At 55.9% G+C, this 13,262-nt stretch overlaps 1 protein-coding gene across 15 annotated transcripts in view; it reads left to right on the top strand.

The window, feature by feature from the left end:
• Positions 1 to 13,262, top strand: part of PPP6R2 (protein phosphatase 6 regulatory subunit 2) — an 84,535-nt gene that overhangs the window by 56,881 nt on the left and 14,392 nt on the right. For 13 of the 15 annotated variants that reach the window (XR_006608857.1, XR_006608856.1, XR_001176809.2 and 10 more), the window contains 6 exons: positions 5,571 to 5,708; positions 6,957 to 7,022; positions 9,145 to 9,257; positions 9,642 to 9,755; positions 11,022 to 11,148; positions 12,131 to 12,283. Coding sequence is in view for 12 of the 15 variants with exons in the window: in XM_045087559.1 (XP_044943494.1) it covers positions 5,571 to 5,708; positions 6,957 to 7,022; positions 9,145 to 9,257; positions 9,642 to 9,755; positions 11,022 to 11,148; positions 12,131 to 12,283 (711 nt within the window). In the remaining 3 variants the exon portion in view is untranslated. The remainder of the gene's footprint in view (positions 1 to 5,570; positions 5,709 to 6,956; positions 7,023 to 9,144; positions 9,258 to 9,641; positions 9,756 to 11,021; positions 11,149 to 12,130; positions 12,284 to 13,262) is intronic. The other 2 variants (XM_045087558.1, XM_045087564.1) reach the window with 2 other exon arrangements.

Raw genomic sequence — 13,262 nt, 5'->3', positions numbered from 1 at the left:
GGTATCATACTCTGAATACTGCAAATTGTTATTTTTCTTTCCACTTAGAAACGGATTTGGTATGTCTTTCCCTGTATAGCTCCCACGTTCTTTCCAGCAGACGCAGTGGCCGTGTTACTGCCGGACCAGAGTTTTGGAACAGTAAGCACGCAGCTGCCTTGTTTCTAGGGGCTGCTGGGACAGGGCCACAGTGTTTGATGCAACGTTTCCACAGAGACATGGGCTGCAGTGAGCAGGCGTACTGCATTTTCTTAACTCTTCAGTTCAGACCATTTCGTACATTTGTAGAGAAAACAGTTTACGAGCCCCTGCGCTTCTGTCACACAACTTCAACGACCATGTGTTTCTGACCGGTTTTATTGTTCGACAGCCGCCATTTCCCAACCAGATTATTTGGAAGCAAATCCCAGACATTGTATCATTTTATAGGTAGATATTCCCATATGTGTTTCTTCTTTCTTTTTTTTTTTAAGATTTTATTTATTTACTTGGAGAGAATGGAGGAGAGAATGCATGAGCAGGGGGAGGGGCAGAGGGAGAAGGAGAAGCAGGCTCCCCGCTGAGCAGGGAGCGCCCCCATATGGGGCTCGACCCCCGGACCCTGGGATCAGGACCTGAGCCAAAGGCAGAGGCTTAGTGCACGAAGCCACCCAGGTGCCCTTCTGTATGTTTCTACAGCAGGAGGACTCGACCAGCACGATCTCGGGTCCCTTCATTACTGAGGAGTTGGGCTGGAGCCCAGTTTGACTGTTCGTCTGTTGAAGGACACGAGGGGTTTGCACTTTTGTCTGTTGCAAATCGAGCTGCTGTGGGCATTTGTGTATCGTAGTCCTGCCTTAGCCACGGTTCCAGTGACCACTGTCAGTCATGGTGCACAAGCGGGTGAGCCTTGTCCTGACGTTGCGTCCGGAGGTCAGACGAAGCCTACCTTCAGCTCATTCCATAAGCACGTCACCATCTCACATTGTAGGAGGAAGGCTGAGTCCGCACAGTGAGGTGTTGGAGAGAGGGAGGGAGGAGCGTCATTCACATCACACAGATTCAGTCTATTGTCACAGTTGTTCTAGTTGCTTAGTGTTGTTCATCTCTTACTATGCCTGATGTATCAATTAAACTCTATCACAGGTGTGTATGCGTAGGAGGAAGCAGAGTATGCGTAGGGTTCAGTACTGTTCGTGGTTTTAGGCATCCATTGGGGGTCTTGGAATGTATCCCCCGTGGATAAGGAGGGATAATTTTACAGCATTGTGTGTGTGAATTGTTCTATTTGAAGTGAATTTCTTGTGAACGATGCATAGTTGAGTCATGTGCTTTTTTTTTTTTTTAAAGATTTTATTTATTTATTTGACAGACAGAGATCACAAGCAGGCAGAGAGGCAGGCAGAGAGAGAGAGGAGGAAGCAGGCTCCCTGCTGAGCGGAGAGCCCGATGCGGGACTCGATCCCAGGACCCTGAGATCATGACCTGAGCTGAAGGCAGAGGCTTTAACCCACTGAGCCACCCAGGTGCTCCGAGTCATGTGTTCTTAACCTGCTCTGCTCTTCTTTAATTGGCGTATTTCGGGCCATTTACATTTAATGTAATTGTTGATATATCAGGCCCCCCCCCTTTTTTAAGATTTTTATTTATTTATTTGACAGACAGAGATCACACACAGGCAGAGAGGCAGGCAGAGGCAGAGGGAGAAGCAGGCTCCCTGCCGAGCAAGGAGCCCGATGTGGGGCTCGATCCCAGGACCCTGGGACCATGACCTGAGCTGAAGGCAGAGGCTTTAACCCACTGAGCCACCCAGGTGCTCCAGGGCTTCCATTTTATTGTAGCTTTCTGATCACATTTTTCATTTTTCTGTTCTTTTTCCTGACTCCTGTGTGTTATTTGATAATTTAAAAAATTCAATTTTGGACGCATGGAGCTTTACAAGTCTTGGTATTTGATAGTCCTCTCACTTGGTTTTTCTTCAGAATTTCTTACTACTGTTTTTTACCTTTTGCATTGTTTTAGAATGAATTTGTCAGTTTCCACCTTCTCCCCAACCTTCTCCCCCAAGAAAACCTGTCAGAGTTGTGGTTAGGCTTACGTTGGCCATGGAGTCGGCAGATTGTGGCCCACAGGCCAAAACCAACCTGTGACCTATTTTTGTAAATGAAATTTCACTGAAACACAGCCCCTCCCCTTTACTTACGTACTGTGACCGTTTTTGTGTGACGGTGACAAAGCGGTTAACGAGGGCTTCTTTCATTTCTCCTGATGACATGTCATAATTCTGTGGGGGAGGCCCTTACCCAGGCCTCATTAGGGTTGATATTTTCGTAGTATTCTAAGTGGCATCTTTTATTGAAGTTTTTGACTGAGATAATTGTAGATTCACATGCTGTTGTATAAAATAATTTGGAAATTCCTTTGTATACTTTGCTCAGTTTGCTCAGTGGTGACATTTTGTAAAATACTAGTAGCACATCACTGCCAGGTTATCGACATTCATACGGTCCGCTGGTCTTACTTGTTGGTTCGGTTTTGCTTGTAGTTGTGTGTGTGTGTGTGTGTGTGTGTGTGTGAAGTTCTGTACTGTTGATCAGCTGCACAGGTTCATGTGCCCACCATTACCATCGGGTACGGGACGGCTGCGGAACAGCGCGGGTCCCCGTGTCGCCGTGTGCGGCTGCTCCCACCGTCCTCCCGTGCCCCCACCCGTCCCTGACACTCATCCGCTTCCATTTCTAAAACTTGATTATTTCAAAGTGTTATTTAAAACATATGGGGGCATCTGGGTGGCTCAGTCATTGAGCGTCCACCTTCGGCTCAGGTCATGATCCTGGGGCGCTGGGATTGAGCCCCACATGAGGCTCCCTGCTCCGTGGGAAGTCTGCTTCTCCTGCTCCCCCGGCTTGTGTTCCCTCTCTGGCCGTGTCTCTCTCTGTCAAATAAATAAAATTGTTAAAACAAGTTATAATCTAAAGCATACAAATTAAAGCCTTCAGGCAGCTTGTTTCCAGCATAATCCCTCGCAGAGCCTTCAAGCCGCCGGGCATGTCTGCGCGGCTCCCTTGTTTGGCACTGGGCCGTCCCGTGCTGGGCCCAGTGCAGCACCTGCCGTGCGCTCCGGTCTGTCCTGGGTGACTCTCCTTCTGGTGACTGTCGGCAAAGCTGATACTCTAACACTGTACCTTTCTGCTCTTTTGCTTTATCTGTGTACAGGATCTTATCATTGTGATTAATGACAATTTTGTTTTGTTCCTTTTAAGTCTTATACCTTTTATCTCTTTTTCTTGCCTAATTGCAGTAGTTGGAACCTTTAGTACATGTTGAGTTGCAGTGTGATGGGGGCCTCCTTGTTTTATTTATTCCCTGAGAAGAAAAGCTTTCGACTTACTTTCTTTTAAGATTTTTTTTGTTTATTTGACAGAGACACAGCAAGAGAGGGCGCACAAGCAGGGGGAGTGGGAGGGGGGAAGCAGGCTCCCCACTGAGCAGGCAGCCCGATGCGGGACTGATCATGATCAGGACCCTGGGATCTTGACCTGAGCCGAAGGCAGATGCGTAATGACAGTCCCCCAGGCACCCCAGCTTTCAACATTTTATAATTAAGTATGATGTTTGTTGTGGGGTGATCACAGACACTTTTTAAAAATCAGAATTAAGGGAATTTTCTTTATTCCTAGTCTTTTTAGTTTATAACATGAATGGTTGTTGAAATTTATCAAATGTTTTCATTCTCTTGGGAGTGCCCGGGTGGCTCAGTGGGTTAAGCGGCTACCTGGGACTCAGGTCAGGATCCCAGGGTCCTGGATCAAGTCCCATGTCGGGCTCCCTGCTCAGCGGGGGGCCTGCTTCTCCTTCTCCCTTTGCCCCTCCCTCTCTCTCAAATAAATAAATAAAACCTTTTTTTTTTTTTTAAGATTATTTATTTATTTATTTATTTGACACAGACAGAGGTCACAAGTAGGCAGAGAGGCAGGCAGAGAGAAAGAGGGAGAAACAGGGTCCCCACTGAGCAGAGAGCCCAATGTGAGGCTCCATCCCAGGACCCTGAGATCATGACCTGAGCCGAAGGCAGCAGCTTAACCCACTGAGCCATGCAGGCGCCCCTCAATAAATAAAATCTTAAAAAAATGTTTTTACTTTCTGTTGAGTTGATCATATGATTTTTCTTCCCTATTCTCATAGGCATGTTCTGTTGCTTGTTTTTCTAATGTTAAACTGGCCTTGGTTTTGTGGTCTGCCGCCCTGTCGTCGTGGTACTTTATGATTTCATGTGCTGAATTTTTACATCTGCGGTCATCAGCGAGATTTGCTTATAGTTTGCTTTTCTTATAATATCCTTATCAGGTGTTTAGAATCAAAGCTTTATGTTCTTAGTATGGGACACAATCTTTCATCTTGTGTCCCCTGGTGAGTGTGTATTAAGACTGGAGTCAGTTCTCTTTAAGGGTTCGGTAGAGCCCGGAGGAAAGGTCCGTAAAGCCGGAGCTCTCCCTTCTTTCTTCCTCTCCTCTCTCTCCCTCTCTCTTCCGAATGGGCTCCACGAGCTCCCAGCACAGCCCTGAGATCAAGAGTCAGACACTTAACCAACAGAGCCACCCAGGAGCCCCGAGCCTGGAGTTTTTATATGTGGGGCTTTTAATGATAGATTTTGTTTCTTTCGATGCTCTAGAAATATTCAGATTTTCTCTTTGTTCTTGTCAGTTTAGATGAGTGTGTTTTTCAAGGAAATATTTCATTTTTTAAGATTTATTTAAATTGTCATCATATTATTTGTCGTAACCTCATCCTGGTGACACCCGTGGGCTCTGTTGTGATGCGCCGTATTTTGTTCCCGATGTCGTTCTCGGCGGCGTCTTCCTAGGCGAATGGTCATTCCCTTCACAGAGCTCCCTTGCCCCTTCCCCGGTACGAGTGTGACTGGGTCTCCCAGCATGTGGGCCTCCATGTCCATCCCCATGTGCCCCCCCATGTGCCCCCCCATGTCCCCCCCCATCCCTCGTCTGTGCCGCGGCCCGCACGCCGCAGGCGGTACGCCGTGGCAGAGCTGAGCCGAGCCGGCGGGCCTGCTGCCGAGAAGGGCCTGCCCGGGCCCGGAACCGCCGCCGCTCCCGGCCGCCACCTGCCTTCGTGGCCAGCTGCCCGCGTCTCGTTGGCATCGGGGCCGGCCAGGGGTGCGGCGCGCCTCTTCCCTCGCCACACCGCAGCCCTCTTTCCCCTCCGCTGGCGTCTGGCCCGTCGGCCGCTGGCTGTCTCAGCTGCTCTGCGCTGTCGGGCTCTTGCCCCGCTCGGGGGCTGTTGGCGGCGTGTCTCCTGCGGCGGACCCTGGAAGGAGCACCCGGGCGGCCTGGGGCGCGGCCCCTCCCTGCGGTGTTGGTGGCCCAGGGCCTGCCGCCGTCCGCCCCGGGCTCGGCGGGCCTCCGCGGCTGCCTCACGGGCCTTCCCTGTGGTCGGCTCCCTGCTGCCCTTGGAGAGGCCCCTCTGACCGCGCTCTCTGGTCTTCCCGGAGCTGGTGTCTGTGCCCCTGGAAACCCACCGGGAGGGTTCTGCGCCCGCGGGGGTCCGGCTTCTCAGGGCATGTTTGGCCGCAGGTGATCCAGTTCTTGAAGAAGAAGGACGGCTTCGTGGGCCTGGTGTTGAAGCACCTCGGCACCTCAGCCCTCATGGACCTGCTGCTGCGGCTCGTCAGCTGCGTGGAGCCGGCCGGGCTCAGGCGCGACGTCCTGCACGTGAGTGTGCGGCCGCTGCTCTCCGCAGCCTCCCGGTCTGCGTCCCTGCGTCCTGTGGCGGCTCGGGGGGGAGGGTCAGGGCCCCCTGGCGCCTGTCCGGCCTGACTCCCCGCCGCGGGCTCATTGGGGCTGCGCCTCCGGGCTCGTGCTGGACGCTGGGTCTGCGGTCTGAGCCCGTCTGCTCTCTGGCTTCGGGCTGCTCGGAGGCAAAGAGCCGAGTGTTCCTTTGCCGCCGACACTCTCTGGCCTCCCGCCCCAAGATCCCAGTGCCCCCGCGGCCTCAGAGCGGCGGTCCTGTCAGGGCCTGGCTTTATGTCCGGCACGCTGCCCAGAGGGAACCGTTAGCCGACAGTGTTCATGCAGAGGCAGCGGTCGAGCCAAAGCGGGCCTGTTTGTTCTATGTAGAGTCTGTGCACGTGTCTGTCCAGACAGGCTTGCGGGACGAGGAGCTGCTTGGAGCTCCCGGAGGGCTTTCCCAGAAAAGAGGGTTCTCATCTCCGAGAAACCAGCAAGTCAGTGCCGGCCGAGCTGTTCACTGTCGTCGGGCTGGCTTTGTTTGCGGCTGAAGATGAAGTGTTGGTCTTTCTTGCCCATTTCCAGCCCCAGACATCCGGTGACAGCTGTCATCAAGGTGGCGGTTCTCACACTTGGGCTTATGCTGCCCGCCACAAAGAATTGATCACGGTGGCTAGCGGTAGGCGGTGAGCGCAGCGGACACGTCTGCTGTTACCAGCAAGCCTGCGCAGACTCACGGCTGAGTGGCCACGGAGGCAGACCTTCCAGTTTGGGATAAGGAAATGCACTGGTCTTCCCTGGGCGCCCACCGCCTTTGAGCTTGGCGCCGTGCTGGGCGCTCAGTCCTCACCGTGCTCCTGCTGCCGCACCAGGCCTCTGTGCTTCTCCCACTCCCGGAAGGGCCCTGGCGGCACAGAGAGGGGAGCTGGGCCCCACATGCAGCCAGGCTGCACACTGCGGAGAGCGCCCCGGCTCCAGCCCCTTCTGTCCTCTGAGGTAGCCTGAGACCGTATGTTTAAGAGGCCACCATTGGGGCACAAGGACTGTGGTTCCCTTCTTCACGGAGTTTGGGTCACTCCGGAACCTGATCACGATTTTTTCTGGACACACATGTTGGGCCAAGAACCTCTGTCCCTGGAAGCTGGCACACGGATTTCTGCTGTCCTGAACGACTTCCCTTCTGTTGGGTTGGACGTGAAGAACGTCATTGACGGGCCTCTTTTTCCCTTTCAGTGGCTCAACGGAGAGAAGATCATCCAGAGGCTCGTGCAGCTGATCCATCCGAGTCAGGATGAAGACGTGAGTACAGCGCCCGCCCCTCGCTCGGGCTGCTGGGGAACGTGCCCTGTGGGTCCTCAGATGAGGACCCGTTAGATGCCTTTCTTCCTTTAATCAAGCACTTTCTAGACTATTTCTTTTCAGTAAAAAAAATAATAACCAGGAACGCCTGTGTGGCTCAAACGGTTAAGCGTCTGCCTTTGGCTCAGGTCATGGTCCCAGGATCCTGGGATCAAGCCCTGCATTGGGCTCCCTGGTCGGCGGGAAGCCTGCTTCTCCCTCTCCCACTCCCTCTGCTGTGTTCCCTCTCTGTCTCCCTGTCAAATAAATAAATAAAATCTTTAAAAAATAATAATAGTAACCACATTTTATAAAAAACAAAGGAGCTAAATTAGTTATCTCTGGCCGAGTAACAGATTACTCTAAAACAGTTGCTTATAACGAAACGCATTTTTTTTTTAAAGGTTTATTTATTTATTTGACAGTGAGAAATCACAAGTAGACAGAGAGGCAGCCAGAGAGAGAGAGAGGGAAGCAGGCTCCCCGCTGAGCAGAGAGCCCGATGCGGGATTCGATCCCAGGACCCCGAGATCATGACCTGAGCCGAAGGCAGCGGCTCAATCCACTGAGCCACCCAGGCACCCCGGAAAGCATTTTTTATTTCTGTTTCTGTGAGTCAGGGACCTGGACATGGCTTAGTGGGTGCTCTGCGCAGGGTCTGTCACAAGACTGGGCATGTCAGGGCTCAGCGCGGGAAGGGCCCGCTTCCAGGGTCACCAGCGGCTCAGCAGGACTCTGTTCCTCCAAGGCGGTGGGGCTGTCCGCAGGGCAGCTCGCAGTGTGCTGCTGGTTTCCTTTGGAGTGAGCAAGACGGAAGCTGTCCTTCTGCACATTCATCTCAGCAGGGACAGTCTGGGTGCTTGGGTGGCTCAGCATCTGCCTTCAGCTCAGGGGTCGAGTCCTGCAGCGGGCCCCTTGCTCCGTGGAGAGCCTGCCGCTCCGTCTGACCCGCCCCGCTCGCGTTCACCCTCTCTCATGCGCGCGCTCGCAAATAAATCAAATCCTTTTTTTTTTTTTTAATGGACAGTCTGCCCTGTGGCTGTATTCTGCTTTCTCGAAGGCAGTGGCTGGGTCCAGCCCACGCTCGAGGAGGTGGGATTTGCAGGGTCGGGAGCTCTGGGAGGAAGGCTCCCGCTAGCAGCGTAGAGGCGCGTGGGATGGCAGCGGGGCTTCCTCTCTTGGCCTCTGCCCGCTCCCTGCAAGAACCACTGTTGAGTTTGGAGTAGACCCTGACAGGCCTTTTTCTGTGCATGACAAAAGTAAAGACGCTTGCTTGCCCTCAGCAGTCGGAGAACAGCAGTGCAGGCTCATGGCCGCGCCGTTGCTGCGGCCTGGCCACGCAGTAGTCCGAGGCCGTCGGAGAGCTGGGCAGGAGGGCCTGTGCTCCAGGCTGAGGCGCGGGGACACTGGGCTGATGGGCCTGTTCCGCGGCCCAGAGGCTGGGGCGAGGCCACAGGGACCTCCCGGCTGCTTTCATCTCTCCCTTAAGTAGTCACGGGCCCACTCCCTTCAGCCCAGAGTGCCCCTGGCGTGCCCGTGAGGGCTGCGTGTTCTGACGCTCCCGGCAAGCAGCCCGGGGCGCGCCGCATCACTGAGCACCCCATGCCGCCCCAAGTGCGCTGCCCGGAGTTTCCCCGGTTAAAGGGTGGTTTTGCCCCAGAAGAGTCGAGGTCTCCTGTTTCCTCTGTAGCACTTGCTGGTTCCGTTAGCGTCCAGGACTCACTTGAAACGTTAGCAGCTACGATTTAACGCTTCCTATTTTAAGTAGGAATTCAAAATACAGTGTCACTGACACGGTCAATGTCTGTCTCAAAGGGGCCCACGGGGTGGAACAGCGTCTGGTGTATTTGACCCTTGAGAGAGCCCCGTTTGGACTCTTGGGGATCGTTCAGTTCTTCGAGAAGGTCTGGACAGACTAGCATCCTGACGTCAGAAAGGCCAGCCAGTGCTCTCTGAAGCGGCCTGGTTGAGAAAGCCCGCGGTCCTTCTGAGCACTGAGCAGGGGGCAGCTCCCGTGGTCCAGGTGGCGGCTGGCCTTTCTCCTCAGCCGTGAGGGCAGCGCCGCACCTCCTTTTCATTCCAGAGACAGTCCAACGCCTCGCAGACCCTCTGTGACATCATCCGGCTGGGCCGCGAGCAGGGCAGTCAGCTGCAGGAGGCGCCGGAGCCCGACCCACTCCTCGCAGTGCTGGAGTCGTGAGTGCTGGTGGCCTTGCGGCTGCCCGGCAGGGCGGGCAGGGCTCTGTCCATCACGAGGGAGTCTGCGCGCCCTGGCCTGAGCCCCGGCAGGTACCGCCGCTCGGATTCAGACTCCGAGGAGCGGGCTCCGACACGCCCGCCCGTTAGCTGAGAGGCCTGCCTCTCCCGGGCGTGGCTGCAGGGCTCTCCGGGCAGGTGCACGGGCTCCAGGCCGGCAGGGGCCGGAGCGTTGTGAGAGCTCTGGGTGCCTGGCCTGGGGGCCCAGTAAAGCCCCGGTGAGTTTTAGGGTGCTTCCGCTTCACGGAGAGCAGAGGTGGTCCCCTGGGCTTCGGGCGGCACCGCGTCTGCCACAGCAGCAGCGAGCCGCGTGTGTGCCGACAGGCAGGACTGCGTGGAGCGCCTCCTCAAGAACATGTTTGACGGAGACCGCACGGAGAGCTGCCTCGTCAGCGGGACTCAGGTGTTACTCACCTTGCTGGAAACGCGGCGGGCTGGGTGAGTGTCTTGCGTGGCTGAGTGTCGAGTGAGCGCTGGGGGTGCCGGGCGTGGCGTGTCTTTCACGCACGTTGATCGTGTGAGCGATCGGAGGGTTGGACTCTGCTGCTGGAGGTGCACGTGCGGCAACTTTGGCCCTTGGCATCCATCATGTTCCCGCCCCAGTGCGAAGGCACCGAGCGTCCCCGGCTTCCGGAGGGCTCCTACATGGGTCTATGGGAGAGGTGTGGCCAGTGAGCGTGCCCTGCGGACCGTCCCAGCGTGTGGGCTGTGGGTCTGGTGTGCGTGGCCCTGTGTGGGGTGTGAGGTATGCGCGTCTGTGCGCCTGTCTGCTGTGCTCTGTCCTGCCCTGCCCTGCCCTGGCTCCTGGGGCCACTAGTTCTCTTACTTCCGCGTTCTGGGGGAGCTTCATCGAAGCCTCGGCACTGAGGGGCTGGACTTAGCAGCAACAACAGAAGAACGAGAAAATGACAGGAAATTGCCTTAATGTTGGTAGTGAGATTCTTGGGGGTTTTTCTCTGTCTCTGTGGGACCCCGTACATATCTCTCGGTTTAGTACCTAAAGCCGGAATGACGCTGTCATCGCCTACTCCGGTTAGGCCGCCAGAGTATTGATTGTTTTCTGTTTGTGAGCCCAGGAAGCCTGGTCCTTTTCTGTAGGAAGCGGGGGCTCTTCTGAGGGCCTTTGCCCGCATGGAAATGACACATAAACACAGAGATGAGGGGCCTCTGGGAGGCTGTCAGTATAAGCACCCACTGTTGGTGTCGGGTCAGGTTGTGATCTCAGGATCCTGGGGTCGGGCCGTGTCGGGCTGGGGGTGGCCCACACTGCAGGGAGCCTGCGCGGGATTCTTCCTCCGCCTGCCGCTCCTCTGCCACTTGCATTCTCTGAATGGATAAATACAATCTTAAAACAACAACAACAAAACAAAACAGAGATGAGCTTGCTGATTCTCTTTTTTATTCTTTCTTTCTTTCTTCTTTTTTTTTTTTGTATTTAAAATGTTTTCCTGTCGCGGTAACACATTACTTTTATAACTGGGAGGTGGTCCAGTGAGCGTGAGGTGCCGCCAGCCCAGCAGGGGCGAGGGGCTGCCCTCGGTCAGCACCAGGGAGCATATTCTGGAGGCCAGCGGCGGTTTTCTCTCGTCTCTGTGCTAGTCACTAAACCCCTCCTGAGCCAACGAGTGGAGAGGTTGGGGGAGTGAGGTGAGACAGAGGGCAGGGCGCGTCCCCCGTGTCTCCATCTCCTGTCCTCGTCCACAGGACAGAGGGCTTGGTGGACTCCTTTTCTCAGGGACTGGAGGGGCTGTGCACCGTCAGCAGCAGCGTCCTGCACGGCATTGAGCCACGACTGAAGGACTTCCACCAGCTTCTGCTCAGCCCGCCCAAGGTGGGTGACCCTGAGTGGGATGAGGCCGCTGCGCCACCGTTGCCGACCGGAGGGGTGCCGCACCCCGGCGGGAGAACCAGCAGGCAGACGCCAGGAGCACGTGTCTGCCCGCTCAGCTGCCCAGTGACCAGCTCTGCTCTGACGCCCGGCCTGGGGGTTGAACAGTTCGTAGCCCCCGCGCACATGACTCTTGTGCTCTGAAATCGGGCTGTCCCAGAGTCCGAGTTTGCCCGGTGTAGGTCTGGCCTCCAAGTCCGGGACACCAGGCCAGGGGAGCCCTTTGCTCAGCTCAGCAGCTCTGGGCACCACTTGGGTCACACAGGGAAGGGCTCCGTCACTTAGCCGCCCTCCAGCTCACCGCAGAGCCCCTCCGTCACGGCCTCGTTCCCTTTCCCAGGCGCTTCTCAGCCTGGCTTCTGCTGCATGGCTTCTCTTAGCTGCCACCTCGCTGCCCGCCTCTCCCACTAGAAAGTGAGCTTCCTGAAGGTGGGATTCTGGAACCCCGGGTTAAGGAGAAGGTGGATACGTCATGGTGCCATGTGTGGGGTCGGGAGATACCTGCGTCCAGTGTGGTGAGGCCGCTGTTAGCCGCCGCCTCCGAGAGTGTTCGTGGGGCGAGCTCTGTGTCCTGAGAGCCGGCCCCATCTTGGACATGTCTCGTGAGCTGAGGTGCACATCTCTTTGCTTGCTTTGTTGAGACCAGAGAGCCCTGGGTTTCTGGGGGCCATGGACCACCATTGCTCGCTGCTCTGTGAGGCCCTGGGGGAGTGGTGGGTCCCTAACACCGCTGACCCTCATGTCCTCTTGTAGGCAGCGCTGCCTTGACCAGTCTCCACGCACACATCCCACGTATCGCCGGGCTGGGCTACACTGTGGGGTGGTGGCCCTGTCCCTTTGAGCAGGTAGCACCAGAGTCGAGAGAAGCCGGCAGTGGTCATGCTGGTGGCAAGGCTCTAACCAGGTGGCGCTGCTTTGTCTGTAGAAAGAAGCGATCCTGACCACCATCGGCGTGCTGGAGGAGCCCCTGGGCAACGCCCGCCTGCACGGGGCCCGCCTCATGGCCGCACTGCTGCACACCAACACCCCTGGCATCAACCGGGAGCTCTGCCGGCTCGACACCATGGGCCTGCTGCTGGTGAGCGGGCCTGCCGCCGGCCCTGCGCCACTACCTGGTCTGTGCGGGCGGGCAGAGGGGAGTGGGGGGCGTCAGAGGCAGCCGGCGGGATCTCGGCGGACGGTCACGGGGGAGGGTGAGGAGGGGCTTCGGGGCTGACCCAGAATGGGTGTGGTCTGTGCAGAGACACTGTTTCCCGGGCCTGACCCAGGCTGCTGGCACCGGTTGCTGGGAAGCACGCTGAGTGACAGCGGGACAGGCCTTGCTGTAGGCTCATGGAGAATTGCTCTGGAAGCAGCGGGCAGATTTCTAATGCAGTCTGAGGGAAGGGAGAAATAACGGTCCTCTCCTTTCTGATTTCTGCGGAGGAGCGGACTCAAGTGGCTGTTCAGTGTAAAACGTCCTAAAAGATCAGCTCCTGGTCACCCACTGTCAAAGGTCCTCTAGCGGTTCTTGGCCAAGCCGGTGGGAAGTGGTCCTGCCCTCTGCAGATGTCTCTCAGCCCCAGGACCGCCTTGGTGCCTGAGGAAGAGGGGCCAGCAGGCAGGGCCGGCTGTGGGCAGCTCCTGGGGCCGGGGGGTGCTGACCGGACGGGGCGTCACCCTGGGTGTCCGCCGTGAGCAGAGACAGTCTCCAGTCTGGTGTCCTGCCTTGCAGTAGGGCCGCTACTCGCAGGGAGCGGAAATCTAACATTCGAATCCTTACCCCGGGAGGGGCCGGCCTTGGAAGCAGGCCCCGGGGACCATCAGTTTCTTCCCGTGTTTGGACTGTGAGCCGAGCCACGGATCAGGGATGCGGTTCTGAAAGGCCTTTGCGGTTTCCTCTCCCTCACCCATCTTTTTGCTTTGATTTTATTGTGAGAAAATATATATAACCTAAAATTGACCATTTTCATCATTTTTAAGTGTACAATTCAGTGACATTAAGTATATTTACGGTGTTATATAAACATCACCAATGGCTGTTTCTGGAACTTTCTCATCTTTTCAGACAGAAACTC

Source organism: Mustela putorius, unplaced genomic scaffold (genome assembly GCF_011764305.1).
Source record: "Mustela putorius furo isolate JIRA1106 unplaced genomic scaffold, ASM1176430v1.1 tig00001419_pilon_pilon_pilon, whole genome shotgun sequence".
NCBI classification, from domain to species: Eukaryota; Metazoa; Chordata; class Mammalia; order Carnivora; family Mustelidae; genus Mustela; species Mustela putorius.
This window is presented reverse-complemented; position numbering and strand designations above follow the sequence as displayed.